Source organism: Talpa occidentalis, unplaced genomic scaffold (genome assembly GCF_014898055.3).
Source record: "Talpa occidentalis isolate TD23 unplaced genomic scaffold, MPIMG_talOcc4v2.1 talOcc4.9, whole genome shotgun sequence".
Classification (NCBI taxonomy): domain Eukaryota; kingdom Metazoa; phylum Chordata; class Mammalia; order Eulipotyphla; family Talpidae; genus Talpa; species Talpa occidentalis.
In genome coordinates this window covers 14,929,189-14,956,711 of record NW_023605305.1, presented here as the reverse complement: position 1 = coordinate 14,956,711, position 27,523 = coordinate 14,929,189, and the positions used below count along the sequence as shown (strand labels likewise).

Here is a 27,523-nt window from a genome sequence, read left to right as displayed (position 1 = left end):
GATCTGGATGGCAGGAGGAGATGCTGTTACTGGTCCCCTGCTTCTGCTTTCCCCCAGGCCCAAGCCCAGAGTCGTTCAGAATGGGACCTTCTGGCAGGAAGTCGCGTCTCCTGGCTTTGGAAGAGACGGCACAGCTCAGGGGGTCCCTCTCAGCCCCTGGGGCGTCTGCAGAGGCCAGCGGTGGGCAGTGCCTCGGACCTGGCCAGCTATGCCGCCATCGGGCCAGAGAGCCCAGGAGTGGATGTGGCCTCAGCAGAGCCTGCTGGTGACAGGAGCCCCTCATGTTTGGTGCCATCTCCTGGATGCTTGGGAGACGGGTCCCTCTGCACCTGCCCTCAACCCCCTGCCACAGCCCCAGAGGTCCCTCTGAGACCGGAGCCACCAGGCAACCTGGAAGTCACACTGCCCCACCCAGCATGCATCCCTACAGAAGAGGGGACAAAGGGCGAGCCTGTCACCTCAGGGTTGGCCCTGCCTGTGCCAGCCCAGACCCTACGCAAGAGTTCCTCTGTCTGGAGGACCCGCTACCACATCACCGTCACCCTGCAGGAGTGCAGACAGGCAGCTGGGGAGGACAGAGAGGAGCCCAAACCGGCTGGACCAGCTCCCCACCCCTGCGGCCCTGAGGAATCCAGGGGCTGGCAGGAACCTCCCCAGGGGCCCCGCCCCATCACGGGGTACTCTACCGACACGCCCCAGGAGCCCCGGCCAAGAGCCCCACCACGTCAGGGGAGCACTGCCCAGAGAGAGGAGCTCCAGGCCAGCCGGACGCCTGGGTCCCCGCACACACAGTGAGTAGAGGCCCGTCTCCATGAGGGGCAACAGTGGGAGGGAAGACTGGCTGGGTGCCCCTTCTTGGGTCTCCGCCTCGCTTCCAGGCTTCTCCACCTCAAGGCCCATTCATTCAGCTCCCTGAGGGAGAGCTGGCACTGCCATCCCCTCCCTGCCCGACTTTGCCCTCCTCTCCCTCCACTCACCCACAGATTACCTCCTGGAACCTTCCTCTGCTCTCCTCTGCTCACCTGAGGTGGTGGTGGGGTCCTGTCAGGGAGAGAATAGGGGAGGGCCACCTATTCAGCAGCACCCTCCACCCCTCTGTCCTGTTCAGGGGCCCACAGAGCCAACTTGGGATTAGGCATCCACTCAAAGTGCTGGGTGTCCTGGGGCAAGTTGCTTAACCTCTCTGGGTCTTGAGTTGCCGAGTTAGCTGGTAGCTGGAGATGAGGAAGGAGGTGGTGACAGGAACGTGCTTTGAACTCCAGAGAGTCGGGCCGCCGAAATAGCAGGGATGCTTATTAATAAGCCTCAGTCGCAGCAATAATTACCCCACCTGGTTCTGTGTTGGCGGCCACAGGCACAGGCACCCAGACTCCCAAGCCTCGACTTTTATTTGTGTTGAAATGACCCTCCCAGCTCTGCCTGGTGGGCTCAGAGATGGAAGGTGGGTCCCCTAAAACTCACTGAGGGGCCTACATGGGACCACTCCAGGACCACCAGGAAGGGATCCCCAACTCTGAGCAGCTCTGAGTGTCTGTCGCGCACGGCTTGTTTGGGAAGCATAATTCTATTTAATCCTCGCATCAGCCCTATGCGGCAGGACTGAGCTTGCTCCCCACCCCTGATTACAATAGAGGATCTCAGGCTAGGAGGGGCGCCATCACTCCATCACTTGCCCAAAGCCAATGAGAAAGTGAAGGGGCCAGAATTTGAACCCCAGGCACCTGTGCTCTAACCGCTTCTCTGCCCTGCCCTCCAAGAGGCCCCGCGCAGGCAGGGCAGGGTCGTGTGTGGCTGCCGTGCGGACTCCGGGTTTTGCTGCCCTTGTGGGGGTGCATCTGTGCTAGTGCAGGCCACATCAGGGATGCCCAGCCTCCAGGGCTTGGGGTACCTGGTCCTGTGGCAAGAAAGAGGGAACCGTGGGCCCTCCTGGGTGTCCCAGCTGGGAGAAAGGATGGCAGAGAGAGGGAAGGTGGGCCCAGGAAGGAGGCCTTGGGAGGAGAGAGGGAAGCAGGGAACAGAAGTTTAACTGGAGGCGCTGGACTCTACCTGCCACTCGCTGGCTCTCTGGGGCCCAGAAGGGCAATGACAGGCTCAGGCAGGAGGTGAGGGCTCAGCTAGAGAGGGAGGAAGGGACATCACCCTTCTATGTCCCCTTCTGGGGAGGATTCTCTGGGTCATCAGGAGGTGGGAAACAGTTGGGGTGGCGAGCAGAAATGTGTGAGACGTGCAGCCACGTGTCTGTGTCTAGGTGTAGGAGAATTCCAAGAGGAGGACTTGGGCTGTGAAATGACCATGTGTATGGATTGTGACACACACACATGTGTGTGTCATTGTGTCTGGGTGTTCCTGGGTTTATGACTTGCACGTCAATGTGTCTCTGGGTGCCTGTGTCTGTGACCTTATGTGTGCTTCCAACTCTGCGTGTCTGGGTGCCTGGGTGTGTTTGCCCGTGGGACCCGTGTGTTTGCCCGTGATCTGTCTGTATGTGCCTGTGACACAGCATACGTTTGCGGGCCTCTGGGCCTGTGGACTGGTTTGGCCTAGTTTGGGGGTGACTCACAGGTAAGCAGGGAGAATCCAGGACTTGTTGGGTTAGACAAGGCTCTTTCCCACACTCCCCCCGCCCCCTCCTCAGCCTCTCCCTTCCCAGTTTCACACACCTTGTTGGGAGGTCATAGGTCACCCTGCTAACAAATCCACTCTGGTCTAGAGCCCTGGAGATGAGAGGACTCTGGGAGTGGGTGCTTCTGCTGGCCTAAGAGAGGCATTCTGGGTCATCAGGGTGTGTCTTCAGAGCAAGGACAAGAGGGGGGAACTATAGGTATGTAGATTCCAGCATAGACTGAAGAATATTCTAGCAGTCATGGCTGTCCAAGAATGGGACAGGTCAACTGTCAAATGGTGACCTCCCTGTCCCTACAGGTATGCAAGTAGAAGCAGATGACCACATGCTTGTGGAATGAGTTACTATCAGGGGTGTTGGCCTGGGGTTGGGTTGAGAAAGGCATTGAATTCTGATTGGTGGGTGATCATTGACAATATCTCATCTGATTACCCGTGGCTTCCTTTGAAACTACTCTTCTGTTGCTTTTACTATGGAGACTTCCAAATAAATGCTTGTTGTTATGTCTGGTTCTTTGACCTCCTGGACTCCTAGGATAACACTTTGGTAAAGTTGGCTTTGGGTCAACCTAGCCAGGGCTTAGCACATCACCTAACACCATTAGCAATGAGTGAATGAATAAATGAATGAATGACTTAGAATCCAGGCTCTGCCCCTTACTCTCAGGGACAGGGACTCTCAGTGAATGGTAGTTGTTATAATTGTCATTCAGAAATGGAGGGGAGACTAGGTGTGGGGATCAGCAAGGGGGTGACACTCCATGGGTGTGAGTCCCAGCGAGGAGGACAGGGTTTCTGTTAGAAGAAAGGGCTTCCTTAGTGCGGACAGTGCATTGGGTCAGGGCTCAGTGAAGAGCTCCAACCCACGGCCTAAGGTGTCTGTCCTGCTCTCAGGAATTCTGGCCTGGGGTAAGGACTGGGAATCCATCTCAGTCGCCACCTTCCCCACACACAGGCTTTTCCATGGCCACTCAGACCCTGTCTGAGGCCAGGCTGCTGGTTGCCACCGCCACCAGTGGTCCCAGAGTCAGGGCCAGCTTCACTGGGCCTCAGCCCCTTTCATCTGTGCCTTTCATAAAACCTGAGTCACTGCTGGGGCCACAGGGCTGGGTCAAAGTTCTGGATTCTACCAGCTACTCTGGAGGGAGGAATGTAGCGATAGGGGAGGAGTTTGGGGGCAGTGGGTCCACTTCTTGCCTGAACCTCCCTTATGATGCTCTGGGGGGGCGGGCGGGGGCCCTGGAGAGCAGGAGCCGATGGGAAGGCAGGCTGCCCTGTGGCTGAGGTTAGGGATGAGAGGTTGCCCCCTGGTGTCCCTGGAGTCTAGAAGAGAATTGCCCTGGTTGGTGCGACCTGGAAGTCAGAGTGGAGGCTGGATGTCCCCTTTAGGACTGACTGCTGGGGCCCCCTTTAAAAGTAAACCTCCAGATGAATACATTAGGGAGTTTGGTGTGGTGGTTAAGCCCTGGGGATTGGGGTGCAAATATTGATTCTGTTACTGTGTGACTCTGGGCAAGTTTCTTAACCTCTCTGAGCCTTTTTTTCTTCCCTCATCTGCAAAATAGGAATGTTTCTTTATAATTAATACTTTATTTTTATGAGGTATCAAACACATGGGTTTCTTTTGCTGATTCAGCAGGGCGATGAATGGAAAGGTGTTTGGCACAGACTAAGCCTTCAATGCACATGGTTGCTGCCTGCTGCTGTTGTCATTGTTTTATTATTACTCTTAAAACAGGAAGAGTCACTGGGGAGGGCCTCCGCGGTGGCGCAGCGGTTAAGTGCTGGGTTGCGAAGCTGCCCGCGGCCTCTGTGGCACCGGTTCGATCCCCGGCTGCTCCCCGGCCACCAGAGGAGGGTCCCACATGGCGCGCAGACCTCTCCTGCCGCCCGCTGCTCCCCTCAGCAGTGTACTTCGGTCCTTCTGCCTGCTCTGCTCCCCTCTCTGGCTCTGGTGAATTCTCTCACCCTCCCGTGCTTCTGACTGTACCCAGTGCATGTATAAACAAAACAAACAAACAAATAAATAAATAAAACATGCCTCTATTAAAAAAAAATTAAAAAAAAAAAAGAGTCACTGGGGAGTTTCTGGGAGCTTAGAGGTCTTCCTAAGCAATTGTATCATTGTTCCCCATTCAGCAGAGGAGGTATGGTGACACAGAGAGATTAAGGGAGGTTCAGAAAAGAAATCAGACACCCTCCCCTCCCAAGGGGTGAAGGTCAGATGTTGGGTGCTGGAGAGAGCACAGAATAGAAGGATGTGTCCAGAGCCTTGCCCGAGGGGGCAAGTGGGAGAACACCTGAACAGGGGTTCAGATGTGTATTCAAACCCCAGCGTGGCAACCTAGCAGTTCAGTCACCTGGGCGAGTCATTCCTCTCCAACCCTCAGCTTCTTCATCTGGGCAATGGGGAGGGGAGAATCAAAGGAAAGTGTGTTCAAGTCCAAAGCACTGTGTCCTGAGGGGCTCCTTTTTTTTTTTTTTTAAAGATTTATTTATTTATACATACAAGAGCTAGGGTAAAAGCCAGAGGCATGGTGGGGCGGGGGTGGTGAGAGGATTCACCAGAGACAGAGTGGGGAACAGAACAGACAGATTGAGTGAAATACACTGCTGAGGGGAGCAGCAAGTGAGACAGGAGAAGTCTGCTGCGCCATGGGGGTATCTCCCTGGCTGGCTGGGGCTCAAACTCATGCTGCAGAGGCTGCGGACAGATTCATAGGTTGTGTCTTAACCCCTTGCACCACCAGGGAGGCCCCTGAAGGGCTCCTTTACGACCAACTGATGTGAGTGCACTTAGTGCGACAGCAGCATTGCAAGCTCATGCAAGCATGCACGAGCCTGCAGCCAGGGTTAGCCATGGTTCTCAAAGGTCCCGCAGGAATTATGAGCCAGAATTTGAGTTTTTTTAAATAGATTTTTTTTTAAAGATTTTTTATTTACTTATACAAGAACTGGGGTACAGGTCAGAGGCATGGGAGGGTGAGAGGATTCACCAGAGAGAGGAGGGAGCAGAACAGGCAGATGGACCAAAGACACTGCTGAGGGGAGCAGCAGGCGAGGCAGGGGAGGTCTGCCACACCATGTGGATATCTCCCTGGCCGGCCGGGAATCGAACCCTCACTGCAGAGGCTATAAACAGCTTCACAGCGCGGCGCTCAACCCGCTGTGCCACTGGGGAGGCTCCAGAATTTGAGTTTTTAAAGCAAATTTTCATTGTCTCTCTGATTGGATCCTGGCAATAATCCTCTGAAGCACATACTCCTATTATTCCTGTTTCATGGCTGGGGACCCTGAGCTCGAAGGGGAGAAGCAGCCTGCCCATGGGCATCTGGTCGTGAGTGAGTGACAGGGCCAGGGAGGGCCCAGCTTTGCTTGAGGCCAAAGCCCTCCTTTCCTTCCCTTTCCTCCCAAAGGTCAGTGCCTGGTTTTCTGTTCCTGGGGACTAGATCCAGGGCTCCTTGGGCAGAGTCCCAGCCCCATCCACAGGCCAGTGGGTTGGAGCCCTCCTCCTGCCTGCTCCCTCCCTCTTTTTTTTTTTTATTTTTAAAGATTTATTTATTTGTTTATTTATACAAGCACTGGGTATAGTCAGAGGCGCGGGAGGGTGAGAGAATTCACCAGCGCCAGAGCGGTCTCTCCCTCCCTCTTCTTCCAGGCTCAGGCCTCAGCTTCACCCCGTGAAGGATACTGCTGTAGATCACTTGAAAGTGAGGAGAGGGTGGGAGAGCTGTGAGTGTCATGCCCATTTCACAGATGAGGAAACAAAGGTCTGAAAGAGCAAATGATTGTCTGAGGTTACCCCATGGCCTTGGCAGGGGCAGCCATCCTGACTGTGGAGAGCTACCCTCAGACCCCCCCACCTTGTCTCTCTTCTTCCTGGCACCGTCTGCAGGGAGCTGGACCACAGCGAGCCGAGGACGCCTCAGGACAGATCTCTGGGGCCCGACATGGAGGAGGCAGGTGGGCCCCCCACTCGGGCTGAGGCCCGAGTGGTGAGCGCCACCCTGATGTGGCGGCAGCGGCCCCCTGCCCAGGAAGAGATCAGACACCAGTTTCATAAGGTGTCCCTGGTGTCAGCGGCCCGGATGGAAGCCGACCGGGAGGACCTGTACAGCTACCGTCGGGAGGAGATCAATGGCTTTGATGTCTGGGAGGAAGAAACTGTGAATTACCAGGGCCCCCGGGAAGGGCCTGGCTCCAGGAACTTTGAGAGCCACGAGCCCATCTATTCCAAGAAGTACACACCACTCACTAAGGAGAAAAGGCCAGCAGGGAGGCCGAAGGAGCTCTTGGACCAGGGTGATGGCAGCCCCCAGGACCCTAGGACTCAGACCCCGAGCCTGGGAGCCATGGCCAAGACTGAGCTTTTGGTGCCTCTGCATGGGCCCCGGGAGCCCAGCCCCCACCCAGGCGTGAGTCTCCTCAGTGGGAGCCGCCGCGAGGTGCGGCAGGTGACACGCACTGTGCGGACCACCACGGTGTTGGGGGGCCATGTGGACCGGCGGGTGAGCAGCTCTGTGACTGTGGGGTCCACATCGGGAGAGGCCCTGCCAAGGGGCCGCAACACTGTCCGCACGGTGCGGACGGTGGTCGTGAGCCCCCGGGCTGAGGGCTCGCCCAGCCACAGTCAGGCCGTGGAGCTGCTAAGTAGCCTCATGCCTGCTGAGCGCAGCTCCCCTTCCAGCTGGCTTTCCCGGCCCATGGCTGGCCTGCCAAGGAGTCCGGGTCTAGGCAGCACAGCAGGAGCCGTCCTGGGGCAACTGGCTGAGACGGGGACAGCAGAGCCAAAGGACAGATCTGCCCCGGCCCCTGTGGGGATCCTGGAGGGTGGCCACCCACCTGAGGCTCAGGATGCCCTTACCGCCCACCCAGACCAAGACCAGGGCAGAGCCCTGGATGCCAGGGCCCATGAGACCCCAAGGGTGCAGGGAGGATCAAGCTCCACCCAGCTCCATCACCAGACCTCTCAGGACCACAAACCCATACCCTCCTCGCCCAGACTTCAGACCTGTAACTCTTCCCTGGACCCAGTTCCCCTCCCAGAGCAGCCTGTGGTATCCACTCACCCCAGGACCCAGTTGACTGTTGAGCCTCGGGCACTCCAGACCCTGCCCTCTATTAAAAGGGAAGGACTCACAGATTCCCCTGCTACCACCATCCTGCCCATGGTGAAGATTGAGGTTGTTACAGCTCCTGAACAACCTCTTGCTCCATCCTCTATAAGAAAGAAGGCTGTCTCCAGCCTAAGAGGTCTTTTTGATCCATCTTCCCCACGGAATAAGGTTTTTCAGGACTCTGAAAATGTCCCTATCGTCTCTCCTACTCGGAAAGAGATAGTACAGGGCCCTGCTGACCCAACCTCCACTCAAAAAGAGGTTGTCCAGGCTCCTGCTGTTCTCCCTGCCCCCTCCTCCTCAGTGGACAAGGAATCTCTCAGCCCAGAAGGCCCCTCTGCCACAGTGCTGATGGGAGCAGAGGGCAGCCTGGGGCCCCAGCTTGCCCCTGACTCCACTGAGGGCAAGATGCTCTCTGAGTCATCGAGGGAGAAGGAAGAGGCAGACCTGACTCCTGACCTGGAGATTTTCTTGGATACCCTGCCTGATGCTCTTACTGCCTCATCCCCCAAACCAACCAAGGTCGTCCAGTGCACCGAGAGCAGCCCTAGCACTCCCAAAGAGGTTATCCAGGATACTGAAGGTAGCCTGGCCACTCCCCTCACCAAGGAAAAGATGGTTCAAGATCTGCCTGCTCCTGTTAGCCCATCTCCCAAACAGGATAAGGTTGTTCAGGGCTCCAAAGGGAGCCCCATCTCATCTCCCTCTCAAAAAGAGGATGTGCAGGCTCCTGCTATTCTCCCTGTCCCCTCCTCAGTGGACAAGATGTCTCCCAGCCCAGGAGATCCCTCTGCCCCCGTGTCAATGGGAACAGAGACCAACCTGGGGCCCCAGTCTGTCCCTGACTCCAGTGAGGGCAAGACTCCTTCAGGGCCATCAGTGGAGGAGGAGGAGGGGGCTCTGACCGCTGACCTGGAGATGTTCCTGGACACCCTTCGGAGCATGGAGACCCCAGAGATCCTCCGCACTCACCGACTGCCCCGGGCTCCCCGCTCCTCCTACCTGGCCATGTACGCCACACTGCCCGCCATCGAAGAGGATCAGTCCGGGCCATGGGTGTTGGGACCTGGTCCCCAGGAGGTGCCCTCACTGGAAGAGAAGGAGGAGGAGGAGGTGGAAGAGAAGGAGGAAGAAATCGAGAACCCCTACCTAAGCCACGAGGAGAAGCTGCAGCACAAGCAGGAGAAAGCTGAGCCCAGCCTCCCCTGGGAGTCCTGCTCTGCCAGGCCCCCCCAGGTCTCCAGCTCCCCTCTGGAGATGATGAAGAAGCATGTAGCAGGTTCCAAGGGCTCCCACCCAGAGCTGGGGTTGGAGTGGCAAGCCGGCAGCAGGCCCCTGTCCCGCCTTGGAAGCAGTCTTCTCTTTGGCAGTCTGATGTCTGGCACCAAGGAGACATCCACCTTGGAACCTCTGGGCACAAAACTCTCCACGCTGCCGCCCCACAAGTCACCAGGGCTCAGGAAGGCACCAGGACAACTGCCTCTGCTCTGCAACGACATGCCGCTGGCCGAGAAGCCTGAGTGTCCCCAGCCCCTGGAGGGGTGGGTGAGTGAGGCCCTGGGGGAGCAAGGGAGGGTTCTGGCCTCATGGGCCGGGGTTTGGAAGGTGCTGGAAGGAGAATCTCCAGGCCAGGGGCTTGGGTCTGAGGCCTCATGCGGTGTGACTTGTGCCAGACCGTGTCTCCCAGCCTGTCCCTATCCAGACAGCAGGAGGTTTGCACCATGGATTCCGTAGGGCTTGGTGGCTGTGATCTGGGGAAACTGCGGAAGAGACACAACAGACACTCAGCTTCTGGACCAGGCCGCTGAGGACCCTAGGGGCTGGGAACAAGTGTGGCATCCTCTGTGGGCCAGCTCTGGGGGTGGAGGCCAGAGGGGGTTGAGATCCTCAGCATGGCATGTGTGGGAGGCACTAAGAAGACCATCCCTAAGATTTCTTATCCCCACCCTCTACCACAGAGCCCAGCACTGAAGACCCAGAACAAGCTGAACACCAGGCCTGGCAAGGTAGGAGGGTGGAGGCAAGGGAGTGGGAGCTGTGTGGGGGAGGCAGGAGGGCGGAGTCAAGGCCTGAGGTCCTCCATGTGCCTTGTCCAGGTGGTCCTCTTCTCGGAGCCCGGTTGCCGTGGCAGCAGCAGGGAGGTCTGGGAAGACATTGCTGATGCCTCCGCCTGGGCCCATGTAGCTTCCATAAGGGTCGTTCGAGGCTGGTGAGTGTGGAACGTCCTGCTCGTGAACCAGGGAGGTGTGGGCAGTGGGAAGTGGCCAGGTCAACCTGGCAGAATCCCCCTCACCAGCCAGAGCCTGCCTTATGCCGGCATACTCTCCTCACCTGGTGACCGGGGGTCTCTGCGCCCACAGCTGGATACTCTATGAAGAACCAGAGTTCCAGGGTCAGAAGCTGGTCCTGCCTGAAGGAGATGCGGAACTCAGAGCCAGCGGGTCAGTGTGGACTGCCCAAGGCATCGGCTCCCTGAGGAGGGTTGTCCGGGTGAGTGGCTGGGGTGGGAGCCAGATAATGCCCCTTTACCCTGGGCCCTGAGCCCTGAGGAAAGAGACGGCCTCCATACCTGGAGCTGGGGTCTCTGAGAGGGAGATCACGGGGGTGGGGAGAAGAGCAGGGTGGACAGAGGATGGGGGGACAGGCTCCCCTATGGATTCATATAGACTGCCCCATGGATTCCTGACCTCTGAGCAACTTGGGGAGAAAGGGGTTCTTGTGGGTACTCAGCCTGGCTTGGGAAGACAGGGGCCAGGCAGAAGCCAAGCCCCAACTTGGGAAAGCAGCCTGGGGAGTTTGAGCTGGTGCTGGAGAAGGATTCAGTTAGCACCAAAGAAATAGGTGGGTGGAAGGGGGGGAGCAAGGGAGGGTTCTGGCCTCATGGGCCAGGGTTTGGAAGGTGCTGGAAGGAGAATCTCCAGGCCAGGGGCTTGGGTCTGAGGCCTCATGCGGTGTGACTTGTGCCAGGCCGTGTCTCCCAGCCTGTCCCTATCCAGACAGCAGGAGGTTTGCACCATGGATTCCGTAGGGCCCACCCCCCCCACCCCCCACCCCCAGGGCCTAGGCTATCAGGCCCACAGTTAGCTCCAAGGGGCCACTGGCGCCTCTTCATTCCTTTGCTCACGGGCTTGTTAATATTGCTGTGCCAGGCACTGTGCCAGGCAATGAGCGGGTGAGGGAGACCTGCTCTCTGCCCTACAGGAATCCTGCTCAAGCTGGGGGGGAGGGTTGGGTTGAAAGTAGGAAGGGCACATAACCAGATTAAGTTATGAACATCCCTCTGGCTGCCAGGAGAAAAGACAGGGTGGGGATCCTAGGGAAAGTCCAGCGAGGGCTGTGATTTCCAGCTGAGGAGCATCTCTGCATTTGGTGGGAGGGATGGGTGGTTTGAAAAGGCTAATATTATATACCTATGTCTACTGTCTATATTAATATTGCTTATTATGGATTTTATTATCAATAATACACAAACATATTATATAATGATTATAATATCTATTGTCCTTATATGGAAAGCAATATTGTAGGTTCAGATCTGTAAAGTAGGAACAAAACAACATTGTTTTCATAATACCAATTTACAAACGACTGAAAAGAAGTTGACAAACCCGCCCTGGCCACTAGAGACCCAGAAGAGAAAGCAGTAACGCTAAGAGCAGGATCTATTAGGCATTTGGGGTTGTTGCTGTTTTCTGCAATGAAAGGATAAATACCTTCAGAGCTGTTGCAATCTTCCTGGCAAGAGAGGACAACAGCTGATGAGTCTTAACTAGGGCAGCAGCCCAGCCGTGCAAAGGGGGAGAAGACTTTTCAAAGCCTCTCCCGGGAAACACACACATGTTTGTGGACAATTTATTGTGAGCTTCTCCCAATAAATTTATCTTCGTGTGGGTGGTGATGAGTTACGAGAGAAAAACAAGGGCTTTGAAGTCAGGCAGCCCTGGGGTCATCTGATTGACCCTGCATTGATTGGGTGCCGATCAGGCGTGCGCCTGCGTCCGGGCCGTGGGAGCCTGCATCCAGGCTGTGGGAGGTGCTGGGCTGAACAGTGAACACGGCCTGCCGCGCTCTGTGCCGCTGTGTGCCCCGGGCGGTGCTTCCCTTGGCTGGGCCTCACGCTCCTCTGGGAATGGAGTAATAACTCCCATTGGGAACGCTCAGTGAAACGGGGTCAGACATGCCCTGAGCGCAGCCTTGGTTCAGCACATGCTTCAGAGACATTTGGTGCAGGAGTGAGAGAACAAAATGGCCCTGTGAGGAAGGACCAGCATGCTGAGGTTGCGGCTTCCTGGGGTGAGGGGCTTGCCTGTGCAGGTTGGTCCAGACCGGGGCAGGGACTGCACAGAAAGGAAGCTGTATGGCCTGCCCGACCCTCCACCAGGCTGGAAGTCAGGCTCGCCAGAGGCCAGGCAGAGGGCGCTGGCACTTGGCAGGCACCGTTGGCTGGGAACTTTGGTTTCAGGTCCCAAAGGTCTAGTGTGGGAGGGAAAAACTTTGGTTTCGGTCTTGTCTATTGGGAACATCCCAGGTACCCTCCTGGCTTCTGGGGAAACAGCTGCAGAGTTTTCCAGAAGCCCGTGGAGCCCTGGCTGGACAGGCTTGGGGACAGGTGCTGGTAGGCGTGGTCTCTGAGGCACTGACATTTTACTGTCCTATCTCCTTCTGCAGGACTACGCTACCCCACTGATCACCCTGTACTCTGAGGAGGGCCTCAAGGGGGAGCAAGTGAAGCTCAATGAAGCCTTGGAGAATCCCCAATGCCTGGAGGGGGCCCTGCAGGTGGCATCTGCCACTGTCTCTGCAGGACTGTGAGTCTGGGCAGTTCTGGAAGCCTTTCACTGAACATTGACTGTGCTGGGTTTTAGGGACACAGAGGTGACAGCACAAAACCCTTACCTTCAAGAAGAGTCTAGTTGACTGTAGGGAGAGGCAAGTGCACAGCAGCAATGCAGAATTTTGGGATGAGGGAGCACAGGTTTGTGGGAGCACAGGAATCATCACACCAGCCTGAAGTCAGAGAAGCCTTCCTGGAGGAGGAGACGTCTCCGCTGAGATGAGTTGGCTCTAGAAGAATCTAAGCTCCTCAAGTAATTTTGTGCTTACTACTCTATCCCTGGTGCCTTCAGCAGAGCCTGGCATAGGGTAGATATCCCCACATATTCCATTAGTTGAATGAGTGGGGAAAATATATCCAGCAAAGGGAACAGCATCTGCAAAGGCACAGAGGTGGGAGAGCTACGCTTCAAAAGTTCAGTCTGGGCAATGAGGCTATAAACTGAGAGTTGTGAGGTCCAGGAGGAGGGCAGGACCTCCTTTTTTGTGCAGCTGGGCTGTAGTGTGAGCCTAAGGGGAGCTACCGAGTGGAGGTGTCTTTAAGCAGGTATGTGTGTTTGAAAGAACACTCCAGCTGCTGTGTGAATTAGAGGCCAAAAGAAGGGAGGCTGTAGGTGGGGAGTGGCCCACCTCCAGCAGATTATGGGGCTTGAAATATCTCTGAGTCCCCTTGATGGGGCCTCTTGCCCCAAACCCTTTTCTCCCTTCTAAACATTCCCTTCCACCAATCTGTGTCCCTAGGCATCTGGGGTACAACTGCTTCTCTGCCTTCCCCCAGGTGGCTGCTGTACCCCAAACCCTACTTTGAAGGTACCCCCTGCCTCCTGGAGCCTGGAGAGTACCCCACCTCAGAGGCCTGGGGTATATCAGACCCCAGCATGGGCTCATTGAAACCCATGAGACTGGTAAGAAGCATGGTCCTAGCAGCACTCCCTCTGCCCACCTGTGACTATGCAGGTGCTTCCTTTCACCATCTCTCTCCCTCTACAGGGCAGCATCTTCCTGCCCATGATACCATGCCAGGACTTCTCTTCACTGACCTCCCTTAGTGGAGGCAGCTCTCCTCAAGGCCTCCCGCCTGCAACCATGCAGGCCTCTCTTAGTAAACCTATCCCTCTTGGGGCAGCTCTTTCTGCCCGCTTGTGTCTATGCAAGTGTCTTTTACTGTCCTATCCCTTTCCTAATAAACCTGCTCTTTAAATATAAAAAAGAAAAGGAAAAAGGAAAAGAAGCAGATGGTCCTGCAGTTTTACCCCTTCCTGGGGTGAGGCAGGGCCTGGAGTTCCTACTGGGAATGGGATGGAGGATACGGGGGAATGAGACTAAGCCGGGGGTAGGGAGAAGTAGGACATGGGATCCACCATTTTTTGGGGGGGGGTGTCAGGATTAAGTAAATCCTAGGCTTTCTATCCCAGGTGTCTCCCCACTAATGCCCTGGGCTGAGGTCTTAGCTCTATCTCTTCCTCAGGGTTGCCCAAGCGTGGAGAAGCCAGGGGAGCCCAAGGTAAGAGTCTGGTTTCAGGGTTAAGGAGGGCTGTTGGGTGGTACGGGGTTGGGAGGCTACTGTGGCCTGGTCTAGGAGACAGGAGAGGAGTGCACTGGGGGCCAGAAGCCGGGTCTGGGAGGGTAGGTCTCCGTGAGCTCCCTGGGTCTGGGGTGAGTCAAGAGACACAAATGAGGTGACGCTAGAGGCCCAGTGAGAGAGGGGGAGGGCTTGGGCTGGTGCTGAGCAGAGCCTTCATGGGCTAGCTGGGTATGTTTGGGTCCAGATGACTCCCTCCACCCTGACACCCCCCTTTCTCCAGGCTGTGGTGTATGAGTCTCCAGGCTTCCAGGGCCGCAGCTGGGAAGTGAGCCGAGACATCTACAACCTTCAGCAGCCAGAGGACAGCCAGAGCCCCCACCTGGACTCAGTGGGGTCCCTTCGAGTTCTTGGAGGCTGGTGAGGACTCCGGACCCTTCTTCCTACCTCATCCCCCTCACTGGCCTCTGACCTCAGGGGTGAGCTGGGCTGCCTAGGGGTGAGGGCAGCTGTCTTACCCAGCTTCCTTTTCCCCAGCTGGGTGGGCTATGAGAAGGCGGGCTTCCGAGGACACCAGTATCTGCTGGAGGAAGGGGAATATGCTGACTGGTCACACTGGGGAGGCTATGACGAGGTGCTGACCTCCCTAAGGGTCATCCGGACGGTAAGCAAGGGCAAGCGGGGCATCCCTCTGCTTCTGGCCACAGCCAGACTGGAACAGTGCCTTGGGGGAAGACTCCCCGGGCCCTCTGCCCATTCTCCAGAGCACCCAGAAGCGTCCCCTGAGGTCTAGCCTCTCCCTGCAGCTGCTCTTCCCCAAGCCACACTGATGGCCTCACGCCCAAGCCCCCTGATGGGCAGCGTCCCCGGGGTCTGGGCACTCCCAGGGGCTTCCATCGCTGGGTGGGCAACACCTGACTGTCCCTGGGACCCAGGACTTCGGGGACCCGGCCGTGGTGCTATTTGAGGCCATGGACTTCGAGGGGCACCACGTGGAGGTGAGCGAGGCATTGCCGGACGTGGAGCTGGCGCGACACGGCCCCCACACGCAGGCCATCCACGTGCTCAGCGGCGTGTGAGTGACCCCGCTCCGGAACCGGGTGGGCGGGCAGGGGACGGCGCCCGAAGAGTGGAGGGCTCTTCCCCGCTGACCCGCGGCCTGCCCTTCCTGCAGGTGGGTGGCCTATCAGGAGGTGGGCTTCTCCGGGGAGCAGTACGTTCTGGAGAAGGGCGTGTACCGCAACTGCGACGACTGGGGCGCGGGCAACAGCGCCCTCGCCTCGCTGCAGCCGGTCCTGCAGGTGCGCGCCAGCCGCGGGGGCGGGGACTCCACGAGGGGCGGGGCCTGGAGGTGGGCGTGTCCCATGGAGGGCGGGGCTAGTGCCCGCGGGAGGCGGGAGCCCCGCCCTGGGGTCAGCAATGTTGAAATCAGAATCGCTGAGGTGTCTCTTGAAGTCTCAAAACTTTTGCTTCCTCCCTGTAGGTCGGGGAGCACAATCTGCACTTTGTCTCAAAGGTAAGGCCCTGGTGGTGGCCTGTGTCTCCTCTTCCTCGTGTCTACCGCCCCCCACCCCCCATTCTTCCAGCCCCACCCCATCGCTTCCTTCGCCCTCATCTCTTCCCTTCTCTCCCCAGATCCAGCTCTTCAACGGCCCCGACTTCCTGGGTGAGCACATCTCCTTCGAGGATGACCAGCCCTCTCTGCCTCTCTCCTTTCAGCCCCAGTCCTGCCGCGTCCACGGGGGCAGGTGAGCTCGAGGGGGAGCGGGGCCAGGGAGGGGTGCAGGTGAGCTCCTGCGGGAGCAGGGCTGGGGAGGAATGCAGGTGAGCTCGTGGGGGAGCTGGGCCGGAGAGGGGTGCAGGTGAGCTCGTGGGGGAGCAGGGCCGGGGAGGGGTGCAGGTGAGCTTGTGGGGGAGCGGGGCCAGGGAGGAGTGCAGGTGAGCTCGTGGAGGAGCTGGGCCGGAGAGGGGTGCAGGTGAGCTCGTGGGGGAGCGGGGCTGGAGAGGGGTGCAGGTGAGCTCGTGGGGGAGCAGGGCCGGGGGTGCGCGCTGGAAGGGCTTACCTCAGTTTGGAAACCCAGGCTGCGGGACAGGGGTCTAGCTTTCAAATGATTTCCTTCCTTCTGCTTCCTTGAGACTAGTTATTTCTGCCCCCAGCCATTAAGTCTTAAAAGAAAGCAAAATAAAATTTGAATGGAAAAAGTAAGCCTTGTAGGTTGCATAGTATAAAGCACCCCAATCTTGCTCCACTTACCCTCTGATTTTTTTTTTCTTTAGTGGAGTATTTAAAATCCCCCACCCAACATGAAATTACACATTTAAATACCTCAATACCTATCTCTAGTAAGAAAGGATAGGCCCACATAGGCACAGGTGTTATCACATCTAATAAAATTCACAATCATTTATTAAGATCACCAAATTCCCAGTCCATGTTCAAATTTCTGCCTCCAAAAAATGTCTTGTGAAATTGTTTTTCTCAAGATCCAAACATGGTCCATGCGTTGTATTTGATTGAATTGGTTACTGATAACTGTCTCCCTCCCTTTCTTTTTATTTTACACCATTTATTTGTTGGAAGAAAATAATTTACCCTATAAGTTTTATATCTTTTATATGGGGCTGGTTGCTTCCTGCTGGTGTCTGTTAATGTGTTCCTCTGTCCCCAACATTTCCTACAAACTGATAGATCTAGGGACCTGGTGAGATTCAGGGTGTTTTGTTGTTTTGTTGGCAGTAGTCTGTATAGAGGTGGTTCTGGGCACTTCCCACTGAATCACATCAGGAGATGTATGGTTGTTCCTCATGAGATGATATTAGGAGCACTGCATTGTGAGAGTCCCCATTTGCCTTTTTAAAAAAAAAAATATGCATATAAGAGCTAGGGTGTAGGCTTGGAGTGCAAAGGTGGGGGATGAGAGGATTCACCAGAGACAGTGGGGTGCAGAACAGGTGGATCTACTGAAATACACTGCTGAGGGGAGCAGCAGGCGAGACAGGAGAGGTCTACTGTGCCACGTAGGTTAGCTCCCTGGTGGGGATCGAACTCATGTTCCAATGGCTGTGGATTGCTTCATAGTCCTGAGACTTAACCTCCTGCGCCACTAGGGAAGCACCCCACATTTGCCTTTCACCTAATGGTGTTTAGAAACCCATTGATGATAATTGCCTAGAATCATTAGTATTATTATTTTTTAATATTCTGTCTTCCTTTTTAAAAAATATTTATTTATTTATACATACAAGAGCTGGGGTACAGGACAGTGATATGGGGGTGAGAGGATCCACCAGAGACGGAGTGGGGAACAGAACAGGCAGATTGATTGAAATACATTGCTGAGGGGTACAGCAAGTGAGACAGGAGAGGTCTGCTGCACCACGTGGGTTTCTCCCTGGCAGGCCGGGGATCAAACTCATGCTGCAGAGACTGCAGATTGCTTCATAGTATGGTGCTTAACCCCTAGCACCACCAGGGAGGCCCCATTATTATTTTTTTAAAGTTTACAAAATGATCATTTTCTAATTTTTGTAATTCCTGATATATATATTAGCTGGAATACTTCTCTTTTTTAGATTTATTTATTTATGCATGTAAGAACTGGAGTACAGGGCTTCCCCGGTGGTGCAGTGGTTGAGCGCTGGGTTGTGGAGCTGCCTACGGCCTCTGCAGCACCGGTTCGATCCCCAGCTGCTCCCCGGCCATCGGAGGAGGGTACCACATGGCGCGCAGACCTCTCCTGCCGCCCGCTGCTTCCCTCAGCAGTGTACTTCAGTCCTTCTGCCTGCTGTGCTCCCCGCTCTGGCTCTGGTGAATTCTCTCACCCTCCCGTGCTTCTGACTGTGCCCAGTGCTTGTATAAATAAATAAATAAATAAATCTTTAAAAATAAAAAAAGAACTGGGGTACAGGCCAGAGGTGTGGGCATGGGGGGTGAGAGGATTCACCAGACAGAGTGGGGAAACAGAACCAACGGACTGACTGAAATACACTGCTGAGGGGAACAGCGGGTGAGTCAGGAGAGGTCTGATGCACCATGTGGGTAGCTCCCTGGCTGGTGATCGAACTCATGCTGCAGTGGCTGTGGATAGCTTCATAGGTTGCATCTTAACCCCTTAAATATTTATTTATTTATTTATTTATTTTTTTAAATTTATTTTTATTTATTTATACATGCACTGGGTACAGTCAGAAGCACAGGAGGGTGAGAGAATTCACCAGAGCCAGAGCGGGGAGCAGAGCAGGCAGAAGGACTGAAGTACACTGCTGAGGGGAGCAGCGGGCGGCAGGAGAGGCCTGCGTGCCATGTGGGACCCTCCTCCGGTGGCCGGGGAGCAGCCGGGGATCGAACCGGCGCTGCAGAGGCTGCGGGCAGCTTCGCAACCCAGCGCTCAACCGCTGCGCCACCGGGGAGGCCCTAAATATTTATTTTTATTTATGCATACAAGAACTGAGGTGTAGGCCAGAAGTGCGGGGTGATAGTGAAAGGATTCACCAGAGACAGAATGGGGAGCAGAACAGGCAGATCTACTGAAATACACTGCTGAGGGGAGCAGTGGGCGAGACAGGAGAGGTCTGCTGCACCATGTGGGTCAGCTCCCTGGCCGGGGAGGCCCGGTGTCCTGGCTTATTCTCTTGCTGGTAAAGGCTCTCTTCCTGGCTAACAGGTGACTGCCTTCTTGTTAGTCCTCACATGGTAGAATGAGAGCGCCTGTCTCTTCCTCTTCTTATTAAGGCACTAATCCTGTCAGGAGGCACTGCCCTCATGACCTGATCAAAACCTAATACCTCCCCAAAGCCATTGAGGTGAGGAATTCAACATATGAATTTTGAGGAGACACAAACATTCGGTCAATAGCAATTCCAAAGTCAAGACTTAAAACAAATATCCTCCCTCCCTCCCCCATAAGTAATCACTTTTTTAATGTTTATTTTATTTGTCCACCATTTCTTTCTTTCTTTTAGGATTTATTTATATATGCAGTGGTGCTGCAGACTCTCCTCTCACCCGCTGCTCCCCTTAGCAGTGTATTTCAGTCAGTCTGCCTGTTCTTTTCCCCACTCTGTCTCTGGTGAATCCTCTCACCCCCTGCACCTCAGCTCTGTCCTACACCCCAGGTCTTCTGTGCAAAAAAAAAAAGAAAAAGAAAAAATAGGATCCAAGTCAATAAGAATCCAAGTCAATAAAGAAAAGGCAATTAAAAAAAAAAAAGATTATTTATGCACAGAAGACCTGGGGTGTAGGCCAGAGGTGCGGCGGGTGAGAGGATTCACCAGAGACACAATGGGGAGCAGAACCGACGTCCACCATTTCCTATATATACACTCATTTCTAAAATGACATATAACTTTAGAAATCAAATGTCTTTTATTTCCTCCATTCCCCCATTTCCTTCCACAAAAAGCCTATTACAGCCTGGTGAATGTACTAAAGACCCATTGAATTGTACACTTTAAAATAGTAAATTTTATCATATGCAAATTGTATCTCAGGTTTTAAAAAGGAAGCATACTATAAGCACTGTTAGATGCTTCTTTTTTTTTTCACTTAATAATTTGGAGATCATTTTATATCCCTTTAAAACTCTTTCTCATTCCATTTTAATTGTTGTATTATACCCCAGATTCTTAGTCTGTTCAACCAATCACTTATTAATGGATATTTGGGCTGCATGTGTCATTTCATGTTTTTGAAGGATATCCTTGGGATAGATTCCAAAAACTGGGATTGCTGAATGACTGTGCGTGGAGTTTTTCTTGACGCTGCCAGCTTTTTCTCTATAGGCATAATTCGTTTAGCCCTGTCTTAAGTCTGACCTTGGTCTCTGCTGCTGCAGTACCTGTTCCTCCTTGATCCCTGACTGGGGGATCACCATCAAGTTTGGTTCTGCTCCGCTGTACCTCAGGGGGCCTGGGGAAGCTGAGGACAGGACAGGCTCAGATACGCACTTACCACTCCCAACTCTTACCCTTCCCAGTTGGATCCTGTTTGATGAGAAGAATTTTGAGGGTGACCAGCACATTCTTTCTGAGGGCGAGTTCCCCACTCTCACGGCCATGGGCTGTCTGACCTCCACAGTCCTGGGCTCTCTCCGGAAGGTGCCCCTGGTAAGCACCCCTGTCTAGTTCATTCAATCTCTGAGCCTGGGCTTGCTGCTGGGGGCGTCCTGGATATGGAATCTCTTATCACTGTGAATAGGCTGCTGGGGTTGAATTCTTAGGCTCCCCCCCTCCGTCCCCTTGACCAGGGCTTCAAAGCCAGTTCAGCCTACTAGAGCTGTATCAAGCACCTGCTGAGAGAGGGCCTGGGGACACTGACATAAACCAGACACCTTTCAGGATCCCTGAGTCACATGGACATGAAGATACCAGCATGGGGTGGTGTGTCCAGATCCAGAAGTGGAGCAGGGACAGGAGGGACTGGTTCTTGGGGTCAACTGGGGGGCTGGCCGGGCTGCTGAGGTGGCGGTTCTGTGCAGGAAGGAACGCAGCAGAATGAAGGCTCTGCGGCTGCAGGGGAGCGGAGGGGAGGGGCCCAGGCCGTGGGGCTGCTGCTACAGCCAGCCAAAGCAAACGGTGCTCTGCGATGAGACCTGGAAGTGATGCGGCCACATTAAGGAACTAGGCCTGTAGGATGTGGTGACTGGCTGGCTGGGCCAGTGGCAGGGCACATAAGCAGAATAGCCGACAGCATCCTTCAGGCTGTATGATGGGCTGTTCAAGTGCTACAGTCGATTCAGCTGCCAGTGGTCTCAGCTACCGGTGGTCAACCTTTGTCCAAAAATAGCTTGTGCAACAACATATTTTCAGAGGGGGAGAGAGAGAGGGAGAGAGAGAAGAAACTACATTCACATAACTTACTGCAGTATACTGTTATAATTTCCCTATTTTATTATTACTTATTGTTTTTAATCTCTCACTGTGCCTAATTTATAAACTAAGCTTCATCGTTGGTAGGTATATATAGGAACAAATAGTACATATTGGGTTTGATGGCATCCATGATTTCAGACATCCACTGAGGGTCTTGGGATGTATCCCCCATAGATAAGGGGGACCGCTATATGGTACTGAATCCTCACCACAACCCTCAGAGGTGTGTTACTATCATCGCCTTTTTCCAGAGGTGGAAACTGAGGCACACAGGATATGTGACTTGCTCCAGGTCACATGGCTGGATACAGGCAGAGCCAGTTTCTCCCCAAGGCAGCTCGAGTGTCCAAGCTCTTCACACCAGGGCTCTGTAGACAGCAGACCTGATTCTGCACCAGCTATAGGACCTTGAGCGCATGGCTGACCTCCAGCCTCAGTTTCCCGTCTGTTAAATGGGGCTTATAATAGCAGCTACCGTATAGGGTTGTCAAGAAGTTATAATAAGATCAAGTCAAGGGCTTAGCACAGAATCTGGCCTGTAGTAACCCCTGAATAAATGAGAACTGCTATAATTAACAGTATTATGATTACTATTCTTAGCAGGGCTGTTTACCAGAAAGGAAATTTAAGGGGGTGTGGGAGGCCAAGCCTGGCACAGATTGTGGCTGAAGATCTGGGGGCCACCTAGCTGGCAGTGTCCTAGAGTCAGAGGCCCCGTGGCAGGGCAGATGGGGTGCTCAGGAGGAAAGAGGGCTTGGGAGTCAGGGTGTCCACCTGGGTGTCTGAGTCACATCACCCCTTCCTGCTGTGCCCGAACCCCCAGCACTTTTCAGAGCCCTCCATTTTCCTGTATGGACTCGAGTGCTTCGAGGGGAAGGAGATCGAGCTCCATGGGGAGGCACGGAGCCTGCAAGCAGAGGGCTTCAATGACCACGTGCTGTCTGTGCGGATCAAGGGCGGCAGGTGGGTGTGTGGTGGGGCCGCCCAGGCAAGGGGTCTGCCAGCGAGTGAGGTGGGGTCTGTGGCCTCTCTCCCACCTTCCACTTCTACCTTACCCCAAGGGGGAGGGAACAGACGCAGACTGGGAAGAGTTCTGGGCCTTCAGGGCTTGGACCCCAGCTGGGGCTTCTCCAGGACCCTCCTCTGCCCTGTAAACCCCAAACTTACTTCCCAGCCTTCCTGTCCCCTCTGGGGACTCTGACCCCAGGCTGAGAGTCCTGGCGTGAGAGAAAAGGAGGTGGAGAATGCTCTGACATCCATGTCTCCTTTGCCTCCCCTCCCGACTGTCTGTCCTCCTTCGTGTCCCTGGGGCTTGCTGGGCCCAGCTGGGTGCTGTGTGAGCACAGTGACTTCCGGGGCCGCCAGTGGCTGGTGGGCAGCTGCGAGATCACCAACTGGCTGACCTACAGTGGGACCCAGCGCGTGGGGTCCCTCTACCCCATCAAGCAGGTAGGTGGCGTGTTGGGTGGAGCCCGTGTGCCAGCCAGTTTGGGAGTGTGCCAGACTCAGCATTTGCAGACTTTTGTTGTCATTTTGGCCACGTCGTCATGCCTCTGTTTAATATTTTTCTCACTGGGTCTGTGTCAACCTAACTTTTTTTTTTTAACCTCCTCCTTATCCTATGGAATATTATCCAGAAGATCATGTGCACTGTTTGTGCATCATTTTCCCCTTAATATTTTAATAAAAACATTGCTGTTAAATTAAAAAAAATAAGTTTATGCACATAGGACTGAAAACGCCCCCTGTGCTGTCAGCACCCCTCAGCTGGGAGACTGCACATGCGCATTTGTGCGCAGGTGCTTGTGGGTCTGTGCGTGCCAGTGTGGGTCTGGAGGGTGTTTCTGTGCCGGTGACGTCAGGGTGTCCGTGTGTCTGTGTGTTCTGGAGCTAACTTGTGGACATGTGTGTACATATCTTGTGAGTGTGTTTATGATTATGCTTGCCTGTGTTTTTGACACTTGGGGAGGGGGCAGGGATTTTTGCATGTCGATGTTTGTGGGGTCCCTGTGTTCACAGACTCTTAGACGTCACACTAGGGGAAATCTTGGAGAGTATTTCGAAGCCTCACATTTAACAGATGGGGAAATAAAGGTCCAGAAGTAGCAGGATTTGCTTTGCAATCTTGTGCAAGTACTGTTCCTCTACGGACCTCAGTTTCCTCATCTTTGAAATGGGCTAATGTGCACGTTGGAGTTGCTTTGAGGTTGAAGATAAACACTGTGTGTACAGCTCTTCGAATGGTGCTTGAATGGTTAAGTACTCATAGAACATTAGCAGTGATTATTATTATTATTTTAAATTTATTCATTTATGCATAGAAGAATCAGGGTATAGGCCAGAGATGTGGGGGTGGTGGTGAGAGGATTCACCAAAGACAGCGTTGGGAGCAGAGCAGGCGGATTGACTGAAATACACTGCTGAGGGGAGCAGCGGGCAGGTCAGGAGAGGTCTGCTGTGCCATGTGGGTCAGCTCCCTGGCCAGGGATCGAACTCAGGCCGCAGAGGGGATCGCGATATCACTGAGACTTAACCCCTATGCCACCAAGGAGACCTGTGACTATTATCATTATTATTATTACTGTCACCACTGTCCAACCCCCCAGCTGATTTGTGGCAGAGCCAGACATGTGTCAGTCTCCAGTCTGATTCCAGAGTTCTCCCTGGGTACTATTCAGCATGGATGTGTGGCTGTCTGGAGTCCTACGTGCTTCCATCCTTTTAGCAAACAAGTGTCTGGCGCCTGGTGCGTTGGGTAGGTGCGTGTCTACAGGCGTGTGTCTTGGTGTCTCTGTGTGCTCATGCCTGCTGCTGGCAAACTTCTGTGCAAGTAGGTGGACTTGGTTGTATCTTCCCGTGTGTCCCTTATGCACGTCTGTGGGTTTCTCTGTGGACACGGCACTGTGTGGTGTGGGTATGTGCTATGTATGTGCTTTTGGTATATGTGTATAAAGTAAGGAGTGACTTAGAAGCCAGGCCAAGGAAGACTTAGGGGCAGGAAGGAGGACTTGAGTGGCGGGTCCAGAGTTGAGGGTATTGAGGGCCCAGGTGGGAGCACCCCTGCCTAGGGATACCTGACTCTTGCTCCCCCATCCTCTAGCGCAGGGCTTATTTCCGCCTCTGGAATGCGGCTCTGGGGGGATTCCTGGCAGTGCCGGACCATGTGGAGGACATGAAGGCAGGCCGTGTGGTGGTCTCTGAACCCCAAGCCGGAGGCAGCTGCATCTGGTACTACGAAGACGGGCTGCTGAAGAACCAGGTACCAGTTCAGGGGCTGGGTCAGGGACTCCAGGGCCTGGGCACTCACAGGCCACCTTGGGGAGTCCCAGCCCAATCAGGGACAGGCCCCAGTCTTGGACCAGAGAGACAGAGAGGTCCACACAGATACCAGGGTGCTGGTAAAGTGGGGAGAGTGGGTTGCATACCCCTGGCTGGTTCAGGCTCTTCCCTGGGGCCCATCTGCAAAACAAGAGGGTTGATCTCCCAGCTCTGATAGCCTGTGACAGAACTCAGATCCTATCAGTAATGATGGATGCACTCCACAAGTGTTTCCTGAGCACTTACTATGTGCCATGTCCTAGTCTGGGTGTTGGAAATGCAGCAATGAGAAGACTAAAATGACACTTGCCCTCCTGAGCTACATCCCAGTGGGGGGGAGGGGCAACAGAAACAACTCCAATGAGTGAATACCTTAGGACCTTGGGTCATAGAGAGGAAAAATAAAGCAAGAAAGGAGAGGCGGGAGTGGTAGTCTGAGATGAGAAGGTGACATTGGAGGTTGGCAGCTGTACAGGTGCCTGAGGGGAGAGTCCCAGGCAGAGGGATCCATGTGGGCAAAGGCCCCGAGCGTGGGCACCAGCAAGGCCACCTGAATGGCTGATGAAGAGAGGGAGGGAGGACGTGGCAGGAGGTGCACTCAGCAAGGCCGTGGTGGTCTAGGTCTTTGGAGGCTTTTGGAGGGGTTTGTTTTTCATTTGAAATGCGAGGGCACATTGGCTGTGTGCCAGCCCTGCGAGAAGGCCTTCCCCTGTGTGCCTCATAAAACCCCAGAGTGCGCTGTGGGGCAGCTTATTCTGTTCTGAAATTAACTGAACGTTACCCGGCTAATAAGTATGTGGCATCCCATCTGATGCAAAAGCCTGTGCTTTGAGAGTCAGTCATGGAAGCGTACCTGGTCGAGCTGATCTTTTCCAGCCCTTTTCTGGTTCCTCATGTTGAGCGCAATAACCAGAACTTGGAATTCCCATTCCCAAGGAACCCAAAGCTCTGAAAGGTTTAGAGATTTGCCCAGGTCATGGTCTGTGAGAGCCAGGACTCAAAGCTCGGTGTGTCAAGAGTGTGTTGGGTTTGATGGGGTACCCATGGGAAGGAACAATGCCTGACAACCTCCTGGGGCCTCAGGTGGCCCCCACCATGAGCCTGCAGGTAATTGGGCCCGCCAGCACAGGCTCCAAGGTGGTTCTGTGGGCTGAGAGCCGCCTGCCGCGCCAGACCTGGAGCATCAATGAATTGGGCCACATCTGCAGCCAGATGTTCGAAGGCCAGATCCTCGATGTGAAGGGTAAGGTGGGGCTATCTGTGGTAATAGCACCTGAGGGGTATAGGGGCGGTGGTGTCCCCAGCTCTGACTGTCTCCCTACCTCTTCCCTTCCTTGCCCAGGTGGCCGTGGCTATGACCGGGACCACGCTGTGCTGTGGGAGCTGACCAAGGACAGGGAGTCCCAGATCTGGACTGTCCATGTGCTTTGAACTTTTCCCCAACGCCCCAGCCCTGGAGGCTTTCCCTGTTTTTATATATTTTTTGTTGTAATATAAGATATTTTCTAATATTCCCCCACGTATCCTCCTTTCTGTTCACCTTGGTGTTTGGGGTGGGGTAAAGGTTTCCTACGTGGGTGGCTTCTTCCCTCCTAGTTCTGCTCCTGGGGCTGAGGTGTAAGGCTTCCCTCTGCCACCAGAGGGCGCCCCGGGAGCAGACAAACTGGTGAGTGTGGCGTCACCCCTGAGGAGGTGGAGTCACCCCTGAGGAGGTGTTCTGGGAGCACGCCCCATTGGGCTTTGAGACACAAACATGAACCCATCCCCGTGTCCCCCGCCCTGAGGGAACTCCTAGTCCAGTGGAGGATCATGACAAGTCGGGCGATATCGTCAATGATGGGGTAAAAATGGAAGTGGGAGAGGAATGGCCTAACCTACTTAGGTACAGAGCAGGCTGCCTGGAGGAGGGGACCCTTGGCTGAGCTGTGGAAGGCGGGAAGGGGCCAGCAGAGGAAAAGTGCTCCAGGAATGCACACAGTCCACGGTGAAAACTTGCAAGTTTGTTGTCATGGGGCCACAGTGGGTGGCAGAGAGGGCAGTGGCAGCCGGTCCTGAAGGCCTTGCCTCCCAGGGCTCCTCCCAATCTCCCCCAACTCTGGTTGGGTCAGGACAGGGAGGCTGGGTCCCTTACCCACTCAAAGAGAGCAGGGCACAAAAGAGCAGCTCCCCCTGTCCCCAGTCAGAAGGCCCCTGAGGCCCGTGAGGCCCTCAAGGAGGAGGCAGAGATGGTCAAGGCTCTTGCAGGTTTGCTTCCCCCCCTGCAGATCCCAGTGCCACCATCCCAAACCCAGGAGGATTAGGAGTGAATGGCTAGAGCAGCTGTTTGCCCTTCAGCTCTGGGGGGTGTGGGGGGAAATTTGGGGGGGAAGGTGGACAGCTGCCCCTTCATCCTTCTCAGCCCCTGTGGTTGGAATTGTGAGCACGAAGGGGACCTTGTGAAGCTGGGACTCCATAAGATGGCGGATCCCTCTGAATGGGTCATTCTGAAGACACCCAGCAACCGCATCCGGAGCCTCTCTGAGCCTCTCAGCTAGAGATGCCTGTGGTCTAGGGGAAGGGACGTCTCTGGGGTCATCATTCCCAAACATGGAGGGGGGCAGCAAATGCCACTAGAGGGGATGGTGAGGATGGCGGGCGCCGGGCCTCCTCCTTGCCAGGTGAGGCGATGGGAGGGGCTCTCAGCATTTGGGTTCTGGGGCCCCCTCCTCCTGATGGGGGTTTAGGAGGCACGCTGGTGCAGCTGCAAACCTGGGGCTGGGGAGGGCGCTGGAGATTCCAGTGACCACACAGGCTCCCACTGCTGGTACAGACAACTTTATTGCCTCCCAGGGGGAGGGTGTGTGTGCCTGCACATCCGCACGGGCCGCTGACCCCAAGCTCTGCGTGTCAATTCTGCAACCTCTTCATCGCTGGCATGCATCCCTCCCAAGGGCTTGGGGGCTTCTTGTCCTAGTGATGGATGGTGGCAGCTGTCTAGGGGACACAGGGCTGGGGCTGAGGCGTGCCACCTCAGCTAAGGTAGAGGAGTTGGAGGAAAGTGTTGGTCAAGAGGAGAAGACTGCCCCAACCCAGGCTGCTGAGTGCCGGGGCCCCGGAGCTGGGTTTCTTGGTGGTGGCGGTGCTGCTGGTGCGGGTGGTTCCATTTCCTAAGACTCCAGTGTACATCTGCAAGAGGAAACGTGGACGAGCTCAGGGGGCTTTTGAATCTTCTGTTTGTTGGTTAGATACACAATTCACCTCT

General features: G+C 54.9%; 1 protein-coding gene across 1 annotated transcript; it reads left to right on the top strand.

Moving 5' to 3' along the window:
- The first annotated feature begins 208 nt into the window (after positions 1-208).
- On the top strand, positions 209-25,809 carry CRYBG2 (crystallin beta-gamma domain containing 2). The gene is made up of 20 exons (XM_037500458.2): positions 209-791; positions 6,518-9,284; positions 9,698-9,745; positions 9,836-9,948; positions 10,100-10,229; positions 12,408-12,547; positions 13,351-13,477; positions 14,041-14,076; positions 14,378-14,514; positions 14,632-14,758; positions 15,030-15,169; positions 15,269-15,395; positions 15,578-15,610; positions 15,730-15,842; positions 20,070-20,199; positions 21,788-21,927; positions 22,290-22,413; positions 24,065-24,223; positions 25,366-25,525; positions 25,625-25,809. The coding sequence occupies exons 2-20, from the start codon at positions 6,573-6,575 to the stop codon at positions 25,711-25,713; spliced, it is 4,785 nt and encodes a 1,594-aa protein (XP_037356355.1). The 5' UTR covers positions 209-791; positions 6,518-6,572; the 3' UTR covers positions 25,714-25,809.
- The last annotated feature ends 1,714 nt before the right edge of the window (positions 25,810-27,523 follow it).